At 56.3% G+C, this 22020-nt stretch overlaps 2 protein-coding genes across 2 annotated transcripts; both read left to right on the top strand.

Moving 5' to 3' along the window:
* The first annotated feature begins 7640 nt into the window (after positions 1–7640).
* Positions 7641–16758, top strand: LMAN1L (lectin, mannose binding 1 like). Its single transcript, XM_024761721.1, is given in 14 exon segments — positions 7641–7773; positions 7869–7987; positions 8079–8137; positions 9547–9646; positions 10014–10134; positions 10718–10727; positions 10729–10768; positions 11394–11526; positions 11835–12055; positions 12945–13105; positions 14029–14152; positions 14812–14939; positions 15661–15667; positions 15992–16758. Coding segments are annotated over 14 exon segments (1464 nt in total). The 5' UTR covers positions 7641–7655; the 3' UTR covers positions 16115–16758.
* A 276-nt stretch (positions 16759–17034) lies between these two features.
* On the top strand, positions 17035–21814 carry CPLX3 (complexin 3). Its single transcript, XM_024761832.1, has 3 exons — positions 17035–17341; positions 18516–18603; positions 20317–21814. Exons 1-3 carry the CDS (start codon positions 17178–17180, stop codon positions 20539–20541), a joined length of 477 nt encoding a protein of 158 aa, XP_024617600.1. The 5' UTR covers positions 17035–17177; the 3' UTR covers positions 20542–21814.
* The last annotated feature ends 206 nt before the right edge of the window (positions 21815–22020 follow it).

Genomic DNA, 22020 nt, shown 5'->3' with positions numbered 1-22020 from the left:
GGACGGGGGAGAAAGCCAGGCCTGACCAGCTGGAGATGGGCTCCCCTTGGTAGGAGGCAGGATAAACGTCTGGTGCTTCAGAGGAGATGGTGACCTGGAGTGGGAGGGGGAAGGGGAGACTCTGATACGCTGGTGGTTCTCACAGTCCGCCTAAGATGTAGCACTGCCGCCCCGTCCCCAGCCCTGTGTGTGCCCAGCACCGTGCCTGAGGACACAAAGGTGGGGGGGGTCTTCCCCACCGCACCTTGTGGGGCACAGATGGAGAACGCGGACCAGCCATGGGGTTTTCTCCCCTCGGGTTCCCCAGGGCCAGTGGTCAGTGTGGAACCTCTGAGGGCAGGCTCACCTCATTCACTGAGACAGGCAGCAGGGGTGGGGTTCCCCTTGTTGTTGGCACTCCGCGCCCGCCTTTCCTAGCCAGCAAACCCTGAAATCCAGGCAGTTCTGACCTGGCAGTACGCCTCGCGTCTGCAGCTCCTTGGCCCACCGTGGTCCAGCACCATCACCTCCCACAGCCCAGTGTTGCCACTCCTCACCTCCCCGAGTCCGTTCTGTCTGCACACAGCCAGACTCATTTTTCTAAAACTAGACTTCATTCAACAACAAATATTTGGATACCTGCTGTGTGTAGGACTGGGGTTCAGCAGTGAGCAAAACAGACCCCGTGGAGTTCACAGTTGGGAAGACAATCACATAGACAATTACAAACTGATAAGTGCTGTGAAAGAAACATACATCCTGGGAATCGGGCCTTGACTGTAGATCAGGGAGGGCTTCCCAGAAGATGCAGCGTTAGAAGGATGAACGGGAGGGTAAGGGAGTGGGTAGCAGCATACCAAGAGGGAGGAGCCAGCTGGTCCCTGCTTCCCAGAAATCACTGGAGAGGGGAACTGAGCCTGCCATAGGTGTTAGCCACAAGGAGGTTGCTGGTGACTTTAGCAAGACCTGAGCTTGCTGGGGGTGGATTCCAGATCACAATGGCTAGAGGAGGTGCGAGGAATGCGGGAAGGTAGGCAGTCTTTGGAGGAGCCTGGTCGTAATGAAGAGGAGAGGGGGTGAGAGGATATTTAAGGCAGCAGAGGCTTGAGCAAATCTGACCGCCAAAGGGAAGGACGTTTACCTTGGTATAGCGTCCACATACTGAGAGGGAGGCGGAAAATATAGAGGGGAGGTCGTGGTAGTGATTGAAGGTGGAACCTTCCCTAGAGCAAGGTCGGGCAGCTGGAATCCAGACCGTAAGGGGCAGTGGGTCTGCGATGGGAGAGGGACTGTCCTGGTGAGACTGCCAAGGAGAGGGAATCACGCAGTGGTAAATGTCTGACACTCAGGTCTAGGGCAGGTGTGGGGGAAGGGAGCTCTGATGTATAGTGTGCCAGTGTCCATGGTGTACCCTCTGCCAGGGTAGATTTCATGCTACCAACCTGACTTCACTGAAAGCAGGGATCAGGGCGGACTCTGACAATTGGCTCTCACTAGCTGGTCTGGAAGCCAGTTCAGGTTCAGAAACATGCAAAGATGCCTGTGGCCATGAGGCCACAAGGGGGGCCAGGCAGGCGTCATAATGGAGAATTGCACCAAGTGTGACAAGCAAGAATAAAGGGGCGGGCTTCCCTGGTGGCGCAGTGGTTTTGAGAGTCCGCCTGCCGATGCAGGGGACGCGGGTTCGTGCCCCGGTCCAGGTAGATCCCACATGCCGCGGAGCGGCTGGGCCCGTGAGCCATGGCCGTTGAGCCTGCGCGTCTGGAGCCTGTGCTCCGCGACGGGAGAGGCCACAGCAGTGAGAGGCCCGCGTACCGAAAAAAAAAAAAAAAAAAGAATAAAGGGGCAAGTTCCGGCTGATGGGGCGCTGCGGGAATGCAGGCGCAGGTACCGGGATGTTCCTTCTACCTGGTGGCATGTGAGCCCCCCTCCTGCTCCCATTCCTTCATTACTTCTCCCCTCTCTCCCTTGGTTTATGGTTTTTTATTTTCCCCCTCTTTCTTCTCTTATCCTCCCCTTGTGCTCTACTGGCAACTACTGGCAACTGGCATGTCATAGATGAGCGAGACAAAATTCTCACCCAAGGAGCTTACAGACCTGGGGGAATCCGCTCAGGGCTCAGCTCGGTGCCCAGAAATCTGGTGGATGTTGCCCACCGCCAGCACCAAGCCTGTGAGGCAGAGGACGGAGGCGTGGGGCGGCTTCTCAGACGTGTGGAGAGCAGTCAGGGACGGGGTGGGGCGATCCTGGCAAGGGAAGGGCACTGACTGGGCAAAGGCGGTGAGGTGCTTAAGTGTGGCCGGGATAAGGTGCCAAGGGGTGTAGTTTGGGAGCAAGTGAGGCTGAAGAGAAATCAGGGCCCAGACCCTACCTGGCTTTGCAGGCCCCTCAAGGAGTTTAACTTTACACAAAGATGACCAAGAGCAATTGAAGGATTTAGGGCGGAGTGACATAGATCTGCACTTTAGAAAGATCATTCTGGCTGCAGTCTGGCTAGAGGAGGTTGTTGCCAAGATCTTGGCTCTCTGTGCACCGCTGCCGAACGGAAATACGGAGACAGAGTTATAGAGGAGAAAGAGAGAGTGGCTTTATTTCTTTGCCAGGCAAAGAGGTAACACAGTAGTCTAGCGCCTCAGGAACTAGGAGCCGCTCTCTCTTTCTCCTCCATAACTCTGTCTCCGTATTTCTGTTCGGCATCAGTGCACAGAGAGCCAAGATTTTGGCAACAGGGTGGTGGTGTCCGGAGTGGAGACAGGGAGATGGTGGGGAGGCTGAGAGGCCAGACAGGAGGTGACTGATGGTGGCCTGGACTAGGGAAGCTGGTAGGAAGTGGAGAGGAAGACGAACACGGTGTTTTACTGAGCTGAGTTCTGTCACGCCTTGTTCTGATGGATGTAGTATCTCACGTAACCCTCCAAACAACTCTTGGAGATATACGCTATTATTATCTCCGTTTTACAGGTAAGGAAAGTGAGGCTTGGAGAGATTAAAGCATCCAGTAACAGTATGAGAGTGGCAGGAGCAAATTGAAGAGCTTGCTGATGGCTGATGCGAGGATGAGGCAGAGGAAGGGATCTGGGGGCGGTTTCAGTCTCCAGCTTGATAAGGTGGGTGGTGCCACCCATTTCCCCTCAGCCCTGGAGGAGGATGTGCTGGGGGTTGGAGAAGAGGAGTTTGGTTTGGACGTGTTGTCTGGGGGCCTTTGAGACATCCAAGCAGAGAGGTCTACTCCAGGGTTAGACATTCATTCGGGGCTGTGGCTGCAGGAGAAGCCAGGCTGAAAGTAGAGATTTGGGGATCATGGGCACAGCAATGGTGCTTGAAGCCATGGACGTGAACGAGCTTGGCCAGGTAGCACGTGGAGGCTGAGGAGAGACGTGACCCGTAAGGGGCCAGGGAGGGAGAAGAGTGACCCAGAAGCAGCTCCTGGGATGGCCCAGGGCAGCAGAGAGGCAGGTGAGCCCTGGGGCAGGGGTTCTCAGAGCAGGGGGAAGAGAGGGGGTGTCCACAGCATTTCACGTTGCAGAGACCGTGTTGAGAATTGTCTGCTAGGCACAGAGAACGGGCATCGTCAGGCCTTGCTGGAGCAGTTTTCCTGGGAGGCGGAGGTGGGGAGGGCAGGAGCTGGAAGGTCTTAGGGGGAGGCGAGGAAGCAGGGCTGGAGGGGAGCCCACCTTTCCGCAGCTTGGCTGTGAAGGTGAAGCGGGAGAGCAGGTGGAGGTAGCTGAGGGCTTAGTGTAGAGAAATGAAGTTCTTCTTTTAGCGTGTCCTAAAATTTTCCATTTACAGCCTTGGTTTTAATTACTTTGTGGAGCTTCAGAATCTTAATCCTACTGGGGGTTTACAAAGTACAGTAAAACTTCAGCTACCCAGAAATCTTGGCAAACGAGCTACGCTGGAAAACCAAAATGTACTTGGATGAAAATATTTGAAGTATAGGATTTCTTACTTTTTAAAAACTTTTTTTATTATGGAAATTATCAAACAGATAAAAGTAGAGAGAAGAATATAAGCAAGCCTCACGTCCCCACAACCCAACTTTATCAGTTATTAGCTCAAGGTCAATCCTGTACCATGCGCACGCTGTTCCCCTCAAGCTCTGGGATATTTGGAAGCAAATCCTAGATGTTACATCAGTTCATCTGTAAAGCTTTAGTATGTTTCTCCAGAAGACATAAGAAAAAAAAACAAAACACTACCACAATACCATTATTACTCCTAAAAATTCTAACAAGAATTCCTTAATTTAATCAAATATCCATTGTGCAAATTTCCCCAATTGTCTCATTTTTCCCACATTTAGTTGGTTAAAATTAGGCTCCAAACAAAGTCTATGCATTGCATTTATTTACTCTGTCTCTTAAGGCTCCCTTTCTATTTTCATATACTTTATTTGTTGAGGAAACTAGGTTGCTTGGAGGCATGAGTGTTTGGGAATATGGCAGAGAGCGGAGTATTGCAGCAGGGAGAGCAGGATAGGGAAGGATGGGGTGGGTAGGTAATGGCCAGACAGTGGGGACATCCATCTGTGGGAAGGAGGCAGGCTGTAGGGGCCCATCCCAGGCAGGGAAGAAAGACAGAGCTGCGGAGGGTGGCCCATCCCAGTGACCCCTGAGGCCCTGCAGCCACTGGGGCAGAAGGGAGGTAGAAGGATGACCTGAGACGAGGAGCAGGGACAGAGCTCAGGTTGGCAAGAGGTCAGGCTGCCCATCAGGCTGGAGGTGAAGTGACGGGCAGGGCCTGAGGTCAGGCCTGGAAGGAACAGGATGTCTGTGCTGGGCAGGTGGGGAGAGGACAGTGCCAAAACCCAGCTCCTGGCCCATCCCGGCTCCTCCCCACCTGGCCCCATCCCAGGAGGCCCTCCCTGGCCTCCCAGCTGCAAATCCACCCTTAGGCCCAGATACCAGATCCTTTCACAATGCTGGTGGTCGGTGGCCTGGATCCCTTGCTCTGCCTCTCCTCCTCTTCTTACTCCTGGACCCTCACAGCCCTGAGTGGGGCCATCCTCCTCAGCGAAGGTTTGATTACAAGCTCAGCTTCAGAGGCGCCTGGGGCTGGAATACCCTTCTGGAGCCATCACGGAGGTAAGGGGGCCAGCCATGCCCAGGGCGGAACACTGGAGGGGCTGACCAGCTCTGGGTGGCTGTGACTTGGTGGAGAGCAGGCCTGCCAGTACCAGCCACTGCCCAAGATGGGGCCAGGCCTGGGCAGCCAGTGCCAGGGGCCCAGGACCCCTCCCAGACCTGTCTGCTGCTCCACGACAGCCCCACCCCCACCCAGCAGCCTCAGTTTCTCCTCTCTGCTTCTCCTCTTCTTTGCCCTGGGGCTTCTCTCTTCTCTCTTTATTTTTTTATTTTTATTTTTTGCAGTACGCGGGCCTCTCACTGTTGTAGCCTCTCCCGTTGCGGAGCCCAGGCTCCGGACGCGCAGGCTCAACGGCCATGGCTCACGGGCCCAGCCACTCCACGGCATGTGGGATCTTCCCAGATTGGGGCACGAACCGTGTCCCCTGCATCACAGGTGGACTTTCAACCACTGTGCCACCAGGGAAGCCCTCTCTTCTCTTTTTACCCCTCCTTGGAGGACCCCTCACCCTGCCTCTTGGACCTGTGAACACACACACACACACACACACACACACACACACACGTTCATAGGATGAGTCCCAGACACACAGACACCAGGCAACTTGGACCAGCAGCAACCTACACTTTGGCTCCACGCTGTTGGGTCTGTGGCTGTCCAAGAGAACTAGGGGGCTGCCTGGAGGGAGGCATCCCCATGGCCAGCTGTTTTGCCAGAGAGGGCCCCAGCCCTGCCCTGTATGTTTGTTGGGTGGAAGCAAGCATGAGAGCATCTTAGCCCATACTTTGTATCCAGGGCCTTCTAAATCCAGACCTACGAAGAATCTGTCTTCTGCCTGGTCTTGTTCTAAAAAGATTCTGGAGGACTTATAAGGGCCTATGCAATAGAGAGAAGTTTAAATTAGGAGTGAGCAAGAAGAATAAGACTTAGGGTTGAGGCCTGAAATGAGTCCAAGAATGTGGCTTGTTGCCAAAACATATGCTGTGAAGTCTGCCTACCCTTCAGAGTTGGGCCGTGGATCTGGTTCAGAGCCTCCTAGCAGACAAACCAAAGAGAGAAAGCAGATCCATTGTGTATTTCCGTGTCTGTGAGATGAAATTTCTGAAAAACAGCATGATTCCTAACTGAGGCCAGAACAAATATCCCTTTAAGAAGACCGGCCCTCTCGGCAGGGTTTAGGCCCAGTCCTCCCTCGCAGAGACACAGGAGGTAAGCAACGGAGGGGGCTGTTCCTCATAGCCCGGAGCCAGGCCCTGCCCCGGGGCCAGGATGCCTGAGGACCAGGATGGCAAGGCCCATACCACACTCACGCTCTGGGCCATGCCAAGTCTGGGGTGTCCCAGGCCATATAGGGTAGCAGAGGTATATTCTTCAAGGCCACCCAGTGATATGCTCACTGTCCATTCATTCATTCCTCCTTGTATCAGACTCACCCCATGCCCTGTGTGCCCAGCCCAGAGCCACGGGGCTGAGTCTGGTTCAAGGAGCCCACAGTCTAGGGGGAGGTCCCATGAACAATCCACCTGAGGCAGAGCACAGAAGGGTGGCAGGTGTGGGCGATCTCTGCCTCCTGCCTGCCACTCCAGGGGCAGTGGTGGCTCCCAAGGGCTCCAGCACTCCTGGCCTTGCAGCCTCTGAGCCTCCCTGCCCCCAGCTCTGGCCTTTGCCAAGCAAACAGGCTGGATTATCAGTCTCTAGAACGGCCGGCAGGGACTGGGCCCTGGGCCAGGTTCCAGGCTGGCAGGCCGCAGAGGAGGGGAGCCAGCAGGGGCGGGGCCTCTGATCACCTTTCTCCTTTTCCTGCCAAGCCTGCCTCAGTTTCTCACCCCTTTCTTCCCTCCTCCCCCACCCCGCCCGCACCAGTGGTAATTCTCACACTCACTCCATCCCTCACCCTTTCCTCAGTCCCGCAGACCAGTTCCCACCTTCGCTTTCATACTTTCCCCACCTTGAGATGTCCCCTAGGTGCCCCCATCAGGAAGGCCCAGCTCGTCTGGACACACCCAAGTGTCTGTTCAGGGTCTAGAGTTCTGACCGTCCACGTGGTTATTCTCTCCAGGTGATCCCCTGTGTTCTGTGGTCTCAGGCATGTCCTTTCCCTCATAGGGCCTCTGTTTCCTCATCTGAGAAACACAAAGGGTTGGACACAAATCTGTCTCATGGCGGAAAAAGCTTGTACTCTGGAGTCAGACAGAGCTGAGTTCCAGTTCACTTAGTTCCTTAACTTTTCTGAGCCTCAGCTTCCTCATCTATAAAAGGGGGTCTTATAAAAGCAGGCTACACAGACCTGTGGTGAGGCTTACACGAGAACTCGGGGAAAGTGCTCTGTGTGGCTTTGGCCTCCTTTGCCCTCCCCTGGCAAAGGCCCATCCAGCCGCGCTGGGGTCTCACTTCTTCGGTAGATTCCTGTGTCGGACTAGCCAGCCTGTTATCTAATGGCTGTGATGTTACCTTCTTCCTCCTCCTGGAGCCCAGCCTTGACCAATGAGAGAGAATGATGGGGGAGCAGGGGCTGGTGGGGCCCAGGCCCTGAGCTGCCCTGGTCCGCAGATGCCATCCCTGGCCTGGAGGAGGTACGGCTGGCCCCAGCCATGCGGAACCGGAATGGTGCCGCGTGGAGCAGGAACCGTGTCCTCTTCTCTGCCTGGGAGGTGGAAATGCAAATGAGGGTGACTGGGCTGGGGTGCCGGGGAGCCCAGGGCATGATGAGTGGCCCCACCAAGGTCCAGTAGAGGGGGTGAGTCAGCGGGGCTGGTGGTGAGCCCAGGGTTCCTGTGTCCTGCAGGGACCCTTGAGCTGAGCAGCTGGGGACCCGCAGGCCGTGTGGTACACCCAGGACAGGGGCCAAGTAGGCTCTGTCCTGGGGGCGCTGGACTCGGACGGCATTGGGACCCTCTTCGACTCCTCAGCTGAGGACACCCAGGTGAGTCATGGTCTCCTGCCCGCCGTCCCGCCCACACCCTCACCCTCCTCCCTGTGCCCGTAGCCCAGGCTGCTTGTCACCTCCCACACAGAACAGCCCTGCCATCCGTGTGCTGCCCGGTGATGGGCACAACCCCTACGAGGCGCTTGGGTAAGGCCCCGCCTGGCCTGCCCCACACGCCATTCCTGCGCTGCTAGGGGCTTGGCGGTTACCCGCTCTGCCCACCACGCCCCTGCCCTGGCCTCTGGTGAGGAGCCCCCCTCCTAGGGCGGTGCCCTCCTTTCTGGTCTCTCATCTAAGCTGATGGCACTGCCCTGGGACTCCATCCCACTCGGTCCCAGAGGTGCCTCCTCCTCCGGGGCCTGGGACCAGAGTTTGCTTGCTGTTCCTGGGAACCCCCCACTGAGTCCTCAACTCATTCAACCCAACAGCCCCAGGCAGCGGGAGCAGAGAAATGATGCGAGGTGGGGCCCGTGCTCAGTGTTTTCACTCACATCATCTCCTATTGACACTCTTGAGAAGTGGGGATCATTCGTGCCCAGTTACAGGTGAGGACACTGAGGCCCAGAGAGGGGAAGTGATTTGCCCCAGGTCACACCGTTGTGCACAGAGCTGAGATACGAGGGCAGATTTGCCCATGGAGCGTCCGCGCCTTTCCCGCACCAGCTGCCTGCCTGCACCGTCTCTTTCTCTCAGATGACGTGGCTGCCCATCCCTCCTGAGCCAGGCTGCCTCCTCAGTAGCTGGGCCAGTTCGTCAGTGTCTCTCGGCAGGCATCCCCTAGCTCGTAACAATTAGAATAATTGCTAACGTTTATGACCTGAGCTTACTGTACGCCAGGCACAGCGCCAAGTACTTCACATTCATTACTTGGTTGACCCTCATAACAATGTTATGAGGGAATCTCAATTATTATCTTCATTTTAAAGGTGGGGAAACTAGCGTTTGGAAAGCTGAGGTAACTTGCCCCAGGTCACACGGCTCCTCCCCTGCCCCGCGCCGCCTCCCTCTTGGCTGAAGGCAGTGGTGACAGGCTCTCTGGTGTGAGAGCTTCTGTGTGTCCATGAGCCCAGAGAGACTCAGGACGTCAACTCCTAACAAACACCCAGAGCTAGCGGCACCGCCCCTGCGGGGGAGGCAGGCTGGTCATACTGTCCTTGGCTGCTAGGATGAGTCTCGTGTTGTCTGTCCTGCTGCAGGCCAAGCTTGGCAGAAGGGAGAGGAAAGAGAAGCCGTACCCAGAGGGAAGCCCGTGGGATGAGGCCCAGGGGACTGGGGGTGGAAACCCCACTGTTGGTCCAGGCTCTGCCCCCTAGGGAGGAGTCCCAGGGAGGGCCAAGTCCCAGCATTCCGCCAGGCAAGGCCTGCTTCCCCGCTCCCCTCTCTTCCGCTACAGGAGCAGAAGACAGCAAGGGAGGCTCGAGCTAGACAGCAAGGACAGGTCCTGCACCAGTGCGGGTGGCTGGCACTGCAGGCCTGGGAAGAACGGCCTCTGGGACCACACCTGCTGGTTAGGCCTTTGGTCCTGTGTGGCCTGGCTGGATTCCAAGTGCCCACAGGGATGGAGCCAGCCGGGTGCTGGGCTCCTGCCACCAGGACTTCCGGAACCGGCCTTACCCCTTCAGGGCACAGATCACCTACTGGGGGCAGAGGCTGCGTGTGAGTCTCCCCTCCTGCTTTTGTGGGACCACCAGGCAGGGAGTGCAGATGACAGGGCTCGAGCTTTATGAACGCCCATGACCCCACAGACATACCTGTGACACCACACAGTGTCCCTGGTCCATTCAGGCAGCACCCCAGGGATCCTCCTCCCTACACAGACTCCTAACTGGCCCTGAGCACGTGCTTGGGAGGGCTGGCGTGAGACCGGGTGTGCGAGCCCCTCTGCACCACTCTGACACCAAGCTGCTGCCCGCCTTCCGGGCCAGGGGAGCCAGTGAGTCAGGTGGGGACGATCCCCTTGCCGGGGTCAGGGGAGAGGAGTGGGCTCCCTCTGCAAGGGGCCCATGCCCTCTGTGCCCCTCAGGTGTCCTTGAACAGTGACCTCACTCCCAGCGACCCGGATGAGGTCTGTGTCGATGTGGGGCCCCTGCTTTTGGCCCCTGGAGGTTTCTTTGGGGTCTCGGCAGCCACCAGCACCCTGGCAGGTGAGGGCCCCTAGCTGGGAGCTGTGTGGCAAGAGGAAGAGGGACAGCCGCAAGGGACATTTAGAGAAATGGAGCAAAAGGATGTGATATAACAGAGAACCCGTGGAGGAACTCAGCTGGGAAGCAGGGAGCAACCAGAGGTGGGAGTCCTGGAATGACAGGGCTTTGGTCTTTACACTCTGGGTGCTGGGGAGCCACGGAAGGTTTCTGAGGAGGACAGTGACGTGGTCAGAGCCACGCGGAGGAGGTGGCCTCTGTGTGGTGGCTCCTGCCAGCGGCAGCCAGGCTCTGGGCCTGAGGGTGCTGCTCGGCCTGTGGTCATGGCTCTAGGTCAGGACTGTCCAGTTTTCTCGCTCACTGGTGGTCCCCCTCTGGCTCTGTGTGTGGGTCAACCCTCACAGCCCACCCATCTGCTGGTCTGATCCTCACACCTTTCCCATGAAGTGAACAAGACAAGGGTCAGAGCTGCCCAAAGTCACCCAGATCTCTTGCCTGCCAGGAACATAATGGAGGCTGGGGAGAGAGGGCTGAGTGGGTGAGTTGCCAGGTGGGAGCTACCTTCCCTCTCTACCCCCCGTTCCAGATGACCATGATGTCCTTCCTGGCCTTCAGTCTGCGTGAGCTGGGTGCAGAGGTAGCGCTGGCCCTGGGCCTTCCCTGGGGGTAGGGCTGGGGGAGAGGTAGCCCAGGGATCCCTTCCCTCCCCAGATGCTCTTCTCATGTCCAGCTACCAGACCTGTCATTCCAACCCTTATCTCTACCGGCTCATGGAGCTCTGCTCAGGCCAAGTCTTGTGCTGGGCAGTGCTGGGGACCAGAGGTGACCCAGAGCCAGGCCCTGTCTGTCCTCAAGGACCTCCCAGCCTGACTAGGATCTATGGGAGCACAGAGGGGTCCTAACCAGCCAGGAGAGCAGGGAAGACCGCATGGCAAAGATGAGCTTGAAAGAACACAGGGAGTGGCATGGACAAAGGCCTGAGGCCTGAGAGAGCTGCTGGGGTCTGGGCTGCAGCAGGAGAGAAGGGTGTGAGGGTCGGCAGTGCAGTGGGGCTGGGAGGACTGGAAAGTTCTGGGCCTGGTGGCAGAAGGAGAACCAGCTGTATGGGAAAGAGAACCAGCGGGGTGGGGGTGTCTTCCCATCCTGGGGTGAATGTTTGGTCAGGGAGGGGGACTGGGCTTGTGGGAGGCCCTGTGAGGAGACTCCCCGGCCCCCAGATCTCCCATGGGTTTGGGGCCTAAGTTTTCATCTTCTTCCTCCAGCCTCCCCCGCAGCCCTTCCTGGAGACAGAGCAGCTCCGCCTGGCAAGGCAGCTGGAAAGGCTGCGGGCAAGGCTGGCCCTGGGCACCAAGGAGGACATGATTCCAAAGCCGAACTGTGAAGTCCAGGAAGAGGGTAGGGACCCAGGGAACGGGCAGGTGGGGCAAGGGTTCGATTGAGGGTCACAGGATCCTCTTCCCTTCGAACCAGGAGTCCTTTAACCAGTGGGGACACGGAGGCCTGAGGAGGCCATATGTAAGCAGGCTCTGGGGCCCAGGTGATGTGTCCTGTCCCTGCCCCACCACCCAAACACCTCTTTCCAGGGGAGAGTCTTGGAGGCAGAAGCCACACCTTTCTGGCCCTCCAAGAAGCCTTTGAAAGATAGGATCTGTTGCCCCACCCCAGCTGCCAGCTGCCTATCCCAGCTCTGCCCCTATCCCCAGGGGGAAGAAGCTTTGCCCTGGAGGAGACACTGCACAGACACAGCCAGATTCTGCAGGATCTCCAGGGTCTCTCCAAGCACTTGGCACAGGCTGAGAGGCAATGGAAGAAGCAGCTGGTGTCCCCAGGCCAGGCCAGGCCGGAGGAAGCCTGGGTGAGTGGCCCCTCAGGCAACCAAGGGTCTGCCTGCAGGCCTGGAGAAGCCGAGCCCCACAGGCACTGGGTCTGATGGCACCAGTGCGTCCCCTCTGTCCAGAAAGAGGAGCAAGCACCGCATTTGGGAACTAGTCTCCCCCAAGGTCTGGAGGGAACGGAGGGCAGGGGTGAAATGCTGCAGGTCGCAGGATGGGGTGGACCTGCCAGGCAGGGGAATGGGCAGGAGGGCGGCTCTGCACAAGCAAAGGCTCACAGAGCCCCACGGCTGGGGCTGGGGAAATGAGTTGCCACGTATTTAGATGTGGGTCTCCAGACAAGTGACAGAAATAGACCGGGTGTTTATTTGCATGTAGCTCCACGTGTGATTTGATTCACATACGTTTGCTTAATGCTCAGAATCCTCATTTCCCCTCCACTGCCATCCTGGCTTCTCCCCTTGGGAGTCATGTCCCATGGCAGACCCAGCCTGGGGCCTGAGAGCTGAGCTCAGTCAAGATGTTAGATGCTGGGCAGAAGAGGCCAGCGGCTCCTGTGAGCTTTGCTGGGCTCTGGCAGCTCTAGGTTTGAATCATGTCCTCAGGACAGAGCAGCTGAGGCTGGGCTGCTGGAGTGGGGCAGAGGGGAGGGAGGCCACACTCCAAGGCCAGGCCCAGGACTCCCCCTGCCAGGTTCTACCCACCCCTGAAAGAGGTGGCCAACGACCCAAGCACCGGGAGTTGACTGTGCCCTAGGGGAAGTGGGGAGGAGAGGACTGGCCTCCTTTTGGGGCAGAACCACTTCTGGAAAGGGGAGGAACTTTGAGAAAGCTCCCAATTGGCCACTGTCAAGGGGGAAGCCACCATCCTGAAGGAAAGGCTTTGAGAGGAGGCGGGAGTCAGAAGCCCAGGTGGAGAGGGTTAGATAAACCTAATGTATCCCAAATGAGGAGGGCCCAGGTAATGGTGTAAGGCCTCTAGAAGGAAGAGGGCTGCAAATCCCTGGGGAAGGTGAACTCTGAAAAGAGAGGGGCTGTGCCCTGGGCCCTAGAGAAGAGGCTGGCACTCCTGCAGGACTCAGCTAAGGTCAGTGCCCTACTCCGTGGACAGCAGACTCTGCTCCAAGACCTGCAAGAGATGAGGTAAGGGCACAGGGGGATGAGGATCCTGGGGGAGAGGAAGGAGAAGTCCCCATCCACCAACTTGGCTTCTCTGCCTGAAGACCCCCCCCCATTAGTCCTTTATTCCTTTCATCGTTTCCCGAGCACCCAGCACAAAGTCTGGAGCATAGCGAGGGGCTAGGGGCCAAGTTAGGTTTGTTGAACTGACCTGAAATGAACTGAATCAAGTTAAAATTTTGAAACTCCTAGTTTAAGCACAACTCCCTGAGACATTCTTACCCCAGGAGGGTTAGTAAATTTGAGCCTTCCTTCAGTGATAGCTTCTGGAAGGAGGGAAGTTTTTTTTTGACCACTCCACGCGGCATGCGGGATCGAACCCGCGCCCCTTGCACTGGCAGCATGGAGTCTTAACCACTGGACTGCCAGGGAAGTCCCAGCGGGGAACATTTTGATGGGGTTCTTGGAGGGAGCACAACCAAAATCAGGCCCAGCTGGGGAGTGGGCAGTCCATGACTTCATTTTACCCTCCTCCAGCCTCCCAGCAGCCCTCTCTAGGCCAGGCCTCTGGAGTTACCCATGGAGCCCCGGGGGCAGGGGGTCACCTTGATGCCATGGGAGGAGGATGGCTTCAGGTTGTATGCTGTGGCTGCACCCCAACCCCAGCCCTCCTCCTTACATCTAGATGCCTGGGGGCCAGAGACTGAAGGCAGAGCCCAGGGAGCCTGGGGTTGAGACAGACAGCTTTAGAGAGATGCTTCTCTGAGCTAAAGCTGTCTTGAGGAGAAGCTCTGGGGTAAAAAGACCAGTCCCCAAAAGGAGCCATATGGATGGTGTCTGTTTCTCACCCAGGTGCTGCCTTTGGGGATTATGAGAAATGGTTAGGCAGTTTGGGTGCAATCAGAGGGGATAATGAGCTCTTTCCCTTGGTTTCCACCCTGCACCAGGGATGCAGCTGCTCACATGGCCTCAAGAGCCCAGGTCTTCTACCTGCCTGTGGGCACCAAGCATCATTTCTTAGAGCTGGCCCAGATCCTGAGCCTTCTGCAGAAGGACCTGCGGGGTCCAGTGGTGAGGGGCAAGGAAGCGGGGGGGCCGTGGGGCTCAGCCCCCTTCTTCCAGCACTTCTGCAGCCCCAGGCGCCTCCTGCTTTTGCCCTCCCCTCCTGGGACTCCTGTCAGGCACACCTGTGTCTGTGTCTGTGTGTGCATGCACACAGGCATGCAGGCACATAGATCTCATCTTCTCTCTGCCTTCTCTGCTCTCTGGAGAGTCCCACAGACTCAGTACCAGCAGGGCCCTGGAGACCACTTGGCCCAGCTTCCACAATGACCAGAAGATAAACGGGAATAGGCTGTGCCCAAGATCATTCAAAGCTTCATGGTGAAGTCCACTCTTCCTTGTGCCCCACCCCATCTTGCTCTTTTCCTTGCCCTCTCCATCACTCTGTCTTTTGCTCTCTACTTCTCTCTCTTGCTTATCTCTAGAGACTTCGGCCCCCTGGAGATCCCAGGCCCCAGGCCCTCCCAGCTGTTCCCACAGATGGAGCCATGGGATCTGGGGTGGGGAGGCAGCTTTGTACTCTGCCCTCTCTCCAAGTTCCCTGGATGAGAGTCAGGGTACCCCAACACTGGGAGAGGGAAACAAAGCCAACAGTGGCCCAGATTCTAGGTCCCCTCCCTCCTTCTGGGTAAGAAGCTGATGCAGGGTCTTAGAACATCTCCTTTCAGAAAGCGGCAGCCAAGGACTCCTGCCCACCTGGTCAGCCCCCAGGGGTTTCCTCGTGTCTGCAGCCTGGAATCTTCCTGTTCTTCCTCCTCATCCAGACTGCAGGCTTCTTCTGCTATGTACACTTCAGGTGGGCCTTCCCATGGCAGGACTTCCCACACCTAACTAGCATCTCTTGGGTCTGGGCCATAGCCATTTAATTTGAGAGAGGGGATACTGAGGCCCAGCGGGGGACCTGCATGGTCCCCCAGCTGGCAAGAAGCAGCACCCAAGTTAGGACCCTTTTTTTCAATAGAGACTAATGACTGCTCATCTGCTGGTCCCATCTAGGTCCTACCCTCACAGAACTCTCTCTAATGTGAGAAACTGACAAGTAACTGACAGTCACATCCTTTGTGGTCAATGCCATGATGGCAAGAAGCTCAGGGGCTATAAGAGTGCAGGAAAAAGTACTTGAGCCAGCTTGGGGAGATCAGGGAATCACCTGGAAGGGACATTTGCTATGGGTCCTCAAGGCCACTAGGAGATTTCCAGCCTGACAAGATAAGTAAAGGCACTGATATAGAGGAAAAAGCATGAGAAAAGGCATGGAAGCATGAAAAAATATATATTTTGGAGAAAAAGTGGCAAGTTCAATACTGTAGAGCAAAGGGTGGGACCAGTTTGTGAAACTGGGCAAAGAGAATTTAAAGGTTGGGGGGAGGTCACCGTTTCTGCTTAATGAGTGTTCGTAAATGAATGAAACACTTAGAGATGTAAGGTGCGCTAAGGAGCTTAGAAACGGGACAGTCCTTGTTGGTGGTATTTCAAGACAAGAAGAATCAGCGTGCGCTGGGATGGTCCTGGAGGAGGAGTGAAGTGTGCTGTTTTAAAAGCACAGTGGGAGAGGGGCTGGCCGGCAGATGTGGAGAACAGCAAAGGTATGAGGTGGAAATGATGACAGGCTTATGTGTTATATATGAGTGCAATGGTGGCCATAAGGCTGGAACCACCTGGACAGACCTTGAATGCCAGGAGGAAAGTGTGGTACTGATGGAGCAGGCCAAGGGAGCCATAGAAGGCCCCAGAGCAGGGGGTGCTATGGTGCAGTGAGTGTAGGGAGGTGGGTAAATATAAGGAGCCTGGTCTCAAGAGCCCAGAAGGGAGAAGCCCAAGTAAACTTCTTCTCTCCCTGGCAGCAAGCTGGACAAGAACCTTCAGGACTATTTGTCCACAGGCAGCCTTCCTTTGAGTCCTGCACTACAAGTCCCTAGGACCCTGGGGGCTCTGAGGAGGCAGCCCCTCTCCCCCAGCATACATGGGTGACCTACCTCAACGCCCTGAAGAAATGTCCACTTCTCATCACTAGGAAGTCACTCTATGTCTGGGAGGTGGAGAGCTTGGCCAGTGTTCTCTGCCTCTGGGTACCCAGCTCTTACCCACACCTTAGCTTTTGGGGAGCTCCAACCTGATTTCCCTCTCCTCATGCTTTGATATGCTCATTTACCTTCCAGCTTCACCTTAATCTCTCTGAAGGCAACCTCTTCTAGATGGTAGCTGAGAGTGGGCTCCAAGCAGGCAAGAAGGCCAAGGACTGGCTTGACTGACGAAAGACCAGATACCCCACAGGCCTTGAACCCTGGGCTATGGTGGGAGATGGAGTCACAGCTGTGTATAATTCTGTCCCCAAATTCAGCCAGAACAAGGAGTGGTGCCTCCTGGTCCAGCCCAGGCAGCATCACCATGAACAACTCTCTCTCGATGCTCCCTGTAGCTCCAGGGGTCAGCAGGGCAGGCGTGTGACCCAGAACTCTGAGAGGCAACCCATGGAGCCATAATTGGGATTCCCTGCTCTCTGATCTCCCTCCCTTTCCCAGTGTCAAGCTCTCTGGGCAGCTGCTGGGGCAGTGGGTTGGAAAGAAGGTTGGGGAGGGACCAGGGCTACTCGCATTCCCAGCTGAAATCCTGGCTACCCGGGGGAGGAGGAAGTGGGCGGGAGAATAGGGAGCTGTGTACTAGGCGCATAACAGCACAGCTCGTTCCCCTGGGGAGCGACCCCCTCCCCGAACCCCTCGCGGCCGGCCCCAATCCGTTGGCAGCAGTGCCCAGAGGAGCTTGGCATTGAAGGAGGCACGTGGGGTAGGCGGGTGTGAGGAGCGAGCACGTGGTCCCGCCTCCTCAGCCCCGTGCATGCCCCCCGCCCCCTGTGAGGAGGGGTTTGGGGAGGTGGAGGCGGGCCCGGACAGGGGCGGGCGGTGGGCGGTGCAGAGCGTGGGGCTCCTGCCGCAGGCAGGAGCTGTCCGTAAGCCGTAGTGCTGAAGTAGGCGCGGACGTGCTTGGGTTCCCCCCGCGTGGTACCCGGCGCCCGGTGCCCGGGCCAGCGAAGACCATGGCGTTCATGGTGAAGACCATGGTGGGCGGCCAGCTGAAGAACCTTACTGGGAGCCTGGGGGGCGGCGAGGACAAGGGGGACGGGGACAAGTCGGCCGCCGAAGCGCAGGGCATGAGCCGAGAGGAGTATGAGGAATACCAGAAGCAACTGGTGGAAGAGAAGTGAGTGGGATCCCTTCCTGGCTCCAGCAGCCCTCCCCACCCCCCAAGGGCCGCGCGGCCCACCCTTAGGGCAGTCTCAGACCCCGAGCCCCTCCCCTACTTTTCTAGACGAGGTGAGAGGCTGGGATGCGCCCTCTAGGCTGCCCCCAGAGCCATCCCATCTCAAACCCAGAACCCCGCTCCACACTCGGGCCCAGGAGTGGGGGACGGGGAGATAGGGGCCTGGGACAAGGTGAGGGCACGTGCATTACTTGTTTCTGACGAAACAAGTAATCCCTTAATCCGATCTGGTCCCAGCCGTCTGTGTCTTCCAGCTGGAGCTCCTCTGAGCCTGAGGCTCTGAGAAAAGCGGTGCAGCTGAGGCAGAATCAGTCATGGAGACAAATCCTGAGATGGGGTCACTCATAGATAATTGAGGCTACTTGTGTGAGGACGACGCTGGGACAGAGAGGGAGCTGGGGTGGCGTTAGGGCCTGAACTCCACAGCTAAGCTGTTTGGGTCAGATCCTGGCTTCGTTTCTTTTTATCTGGGTGACCCTAGGCAAGTTACTTAACCTTTCTGTGCCTCGGTATCTTCTGTAAAATGGCAATGGTAATAAAACATGCCTTATATATTTATGAGGGTTAAATTACTTAATGCACATAAACTGCTTAGTGGAGCACCTGGAACATGGCAAATCATTAAAGGTTAGCTATTATTTCACTTAATCGTGATAACAGTTTTGTGAGTTGCAAGGTCTTATCCCCATTTTACAAAAGAGGAAGGTAAGTGACTTACTCAAAGACATAAAGTGGTAGTGGATTCAGGACGCGAACCCATGTCTGTCCTGAATACTTGGCCCCACACGACACAACCTGTCAGGAAAGGAAAAGACCGAGTCGGAGACCGCGAGGGACATATGTTAGGGTCTGCAGAGACAGCCAGACAGACACCCCCGCCCCGATAGCTCCCGTCCAGCGACGGGTACGGAGGCGATAAAGGGCTCTGTGATAGCTGGGAGAGGCAGTAAAGATTAATTCCGGCTGGTCAGAGCACCGAGCACCCAAAATACAGGCCCTCGGGCAGGAGGATGCAAACTGCGGCCAGGACCCAGAGACCCTTCCCTCCCCTTCCTCGCAGACCCCGCCCATTTTCACAGCCCGGGCAGTGATTCCGCCCCCGGTGCCCCCACAGGATGGAGCGGGACGCGCAGTTCACTCAGAGGAAGGCAGAGCGGGCCACGCTGCGGAGCCACTTCCGAGACAAATACCGGCTGCCCAAGGTAAGCTTAAGAGCCCGGGCTGTAAGGCACCACCGGGACCCCTGAGCTCTGGGCTCCGGACTCCTTTGCCCCACTCCCGGCGCCGCAGCTCTCAGGGAGTGTTTGATTAAATCATGGGTTCTCTCACTCGTTCATTCATTCACTGTTAACTGGAGCCGGCCAAGCCAGGGCTTGGTGCTGAGGGGTAGTCCAGTCCTCGGGGGACTGATAGGTTTGTTTTTCTGGAGCCATTCCAGGCCCCTTCTCTCCTCCAACCCCCACTCACCCAACCCAGAGTCAGGCCTAGGCAGATGGAGAGTTGGAAGGCAGTAGATTTTACCACAGGTAAAATCTCTTGGGGCTTCTGAACACCCAGGGAGGGAGGTGGGTGGAAAGAAGGCAGCACCTTCTGTGGGCCAGGCACTTGACCTTCACACCCTTACCTAACCCCTCAGTGACTCTGCCAGGTAGCTACTACCCACACCTACAAATAAGGAAACTGAGGCTCAGAGAGATTAAGGGACTTGGCTAAGGCCATACAGCCAGCGAGTGATGGAACCGGAATCAGAGATCAAGCCTCTGCATGCTGAGCCTACACTTGCTCCCGGACCCCTTGCTGCCTTCCAGAGTATGAAGTCTGTCTGCAGAGAGCAAAGGAACCCCTTTGGTTGGCCAGGCAGCCAGGAGGATGTCTCCCCTAGGTACTGCAGCATCAGATGACCATGTAAGTGTTCTACTCCTGTTGCCTAAGGAGGGAACTGAGGCACAAGCCACTCCCCGTGCCCAGAATTGTGCTAGACTCTGAAGAGACACATAAACACAGGCTACGGTACACCTGACCTTGATCTTCCACTTGAATTGGAAGATCAGATATGTGAATGTCACATTCACTCACTCAACAAATGTTCACTGAGCCCGTGGCTGCCTCTGACTCCCCACAGCACACTAGTCTTTTGAAAATTTCTCAAAGGGAGAGTTAAACTCAGCTAGGAATGGAGTCATTCCTCCAATGCTCGCACTAAGCGTATAAGAGACACAACTCTGCCATCGGGGAACACTGAGTCCATTAGGAGAGAGCAGACTTGGCTGTTAACTCAGTAGGACATAAAGTGGAAAGCCCCAGGGCCCCCAAAGGGACAGGGAAGTGCAATGACAACCAGTAGGCAGGTGCTGTGCAAGGAGAGCACAGATGTTGGAATCAGGGACATAGGTTTAAATCTAGCTCCCTCACTTCCTAGTGGTGTGACCTTGGGCAAGTTACTTAAGTTATCTGAGCCTCAATTTCCTTTTTTGTAAAATGGGGAAAACAATACCTACCTCACAGGGTTGTTGTGAGAATTAAAAGCACTCAGCTCAGTGTCAGCCACAGGATAGGTGTTTGGTGAATGGAACCCATCACTGTGATTGGTAACATCCTTCAGTGTAATGATAGTCAACACACGACTTAGCTGACTCAGTCTGTCTCTGAAGGATTTTCATGTTGTCATTACTCACTATGCTAGTGTCTTACCTTCAGCATCTCAGAGTGAAGTGAGGTGGTGTAAAAGTGCAAGGTCTCCATATCCAAGCGTCAAAAGCTTGATCCTGGGATGGGGGAGGGGGACTGAGCTCACTGGAACATGGAGCTCCAGAATCTTGGGGCCTGGAACCCAGCCCATGCCTCCTCCCTGCCACTCAACTCTGGATTCTCACAGACCTCCAACCCCACCCCACTCCTTTTCCTCTTCCCTTCAGAATGAGACAGATGAGAGCCAGATCCAGATGGCAGGTGGAGACGTGGAGCTGCCCCGGGAGCTGGCCAAGATGATTGAGGAGGACACAGAGGAGGAGGAGGAAAGGGCCTCGGTCCTTGGGCAGCTGCCCAGTCTCCCTGGCTTGGACCTTGGCTCACTTAAGGACAAGGCCCAGACCACACTGGGGGACCTCAAGCAATCAGCTGAGAAGTGCCACATCATGTGACTACTTCCTCTGGGGTTGCCCACTGGGGTGACCAGAGGGCTGGCCCCACATAAGTGCTAACAGCATGCCTCTAATTCCAGGGACCCATATCCCATCTTGGCTTTGTTTCCCTGCCCCAGGCCAGCCCCAGGACCCTTCTCATCCATGGTTCCAATCTGCCTTCTGCTTTCTCCCTCTCCAATGGGACCAAAGTCCCCATTCCTCACCCTACCCCTCAGGACCCACCCTCCCTACTCAGCCTGGGAAGGCCTCCCAAGATTGTAAGAATAGGCCCGACCCTCTCTGGCCATGGCCCCAAGTTCCTGAACATAGAAGCACACATAGAGGGACACACAGAGGGATACAGAGACCCTGGCATGTGCAGAGGGATATGGCATAGATGCATCCTGGCCCACGCAAACACAAACACAGGCCAGCTCCCCTGGGTGCCTAGCTCCTCTAGACACCAACATTCAGATGCGCTTAGAGAGGGTCTTGGGGCAGACACCCTCAGCAGTCAGGAGGCCTGAGTTCAAGCCTCCACATTTATTCTCCTTAAAACCCAGTGCCCTTTCTGGGCCTTATTTCATCATCTGTAAAATGGGAATGGACTGGGTGATTTCTAAGACTTTCTAGCTTGGCCTCCCTGGCCCCTAAGAGTCAACCCCACAGCCCTCGTTGGGTAGGGTAGCAGCTGCAGCCATAGCCTTAAGGGGCTGCCACCGTGGGCTCCGGCTCTCAGAAGCTGAGTGATGCTATGAGGGGCCTAGTGCCAAGGATGAAGCTGGCACTGAACAGCAGCCCAGGTGGCTCCGGGCCTTCTCTGGGCCCAGGGCCCAGCCAATTTCTGTTCTGTTCCTGTAGAACTCTCTCTGGATTCCATAGCTGGATTTCCTCTCTCAGCTCAGTGAAAAATAAAAATTCCAGATGACCTGCCTATTCTTCCACTTCTTACTGACCTCCAGGAGTCTTGGGTTTCACAGGCCCCTAACCCTGCCCTTGGAGGGGTGTCCTCTACCTCCCACCCACAGCTTCACAGGAGTGCCAGCTCCTATAGGATATTCAAGCTCTGCCCTCTCAGGGCCCTGGACTGGGGCGGGGTCCCTGCACTGACTGAGCACCAGGTTCAGCCTGTGGCCAGATGAAATAACTCTGGGCTTTGAGGAGGCTGTGGCAGCCATCTGGATGGGCGGCACCTCAGGAAGGCTGGGTCACTACCTGAGACTATAGGAGGGGCTGAGGCTCAACCACAGCTCTCTCTGGCACCTGTGCCTATATCCCCCTCCACACCTTGGAAAAGGAAGGTGTAACAAAAAGAAGGCAGGGCAACTGTGTTCCAGCCCAGGCACTGCTGTGTGACTTTGAGCAGGTCCCTTTCCTTCTCTGAACCTGTTTTCCCCCCTGTGAAATTAAGAGCCCCACCCCACCCAATAATACCTGTTTCAAAAGGTGACCATTTGTAAAGCCCTTGGCACATGATGGACCATATCAATAAATGGT

This window comes from Neophocaena asiaeorientalis, unplaced genomic scaffold (assembly GCF_003031525.2).
Source record: "Neophocaena asiaeorientalis asiaeorientalis breed wild unplaced genomic scaffold, Neophocaena_asiaeorientalis_V1.1 scaffold54, whole genome shotgun sequence".
In the NCBI taxonomy this organism is placed as follows: Eukaryota; Metazoa; Chordata; class Mammalia; order Artiodactyla; family Phocoenidae; genus Neophocaena; species Neophocaena asiaeorientalis.
This window is presented reverse-complemented; position numbering and strand designations above follow the sequence as displayed.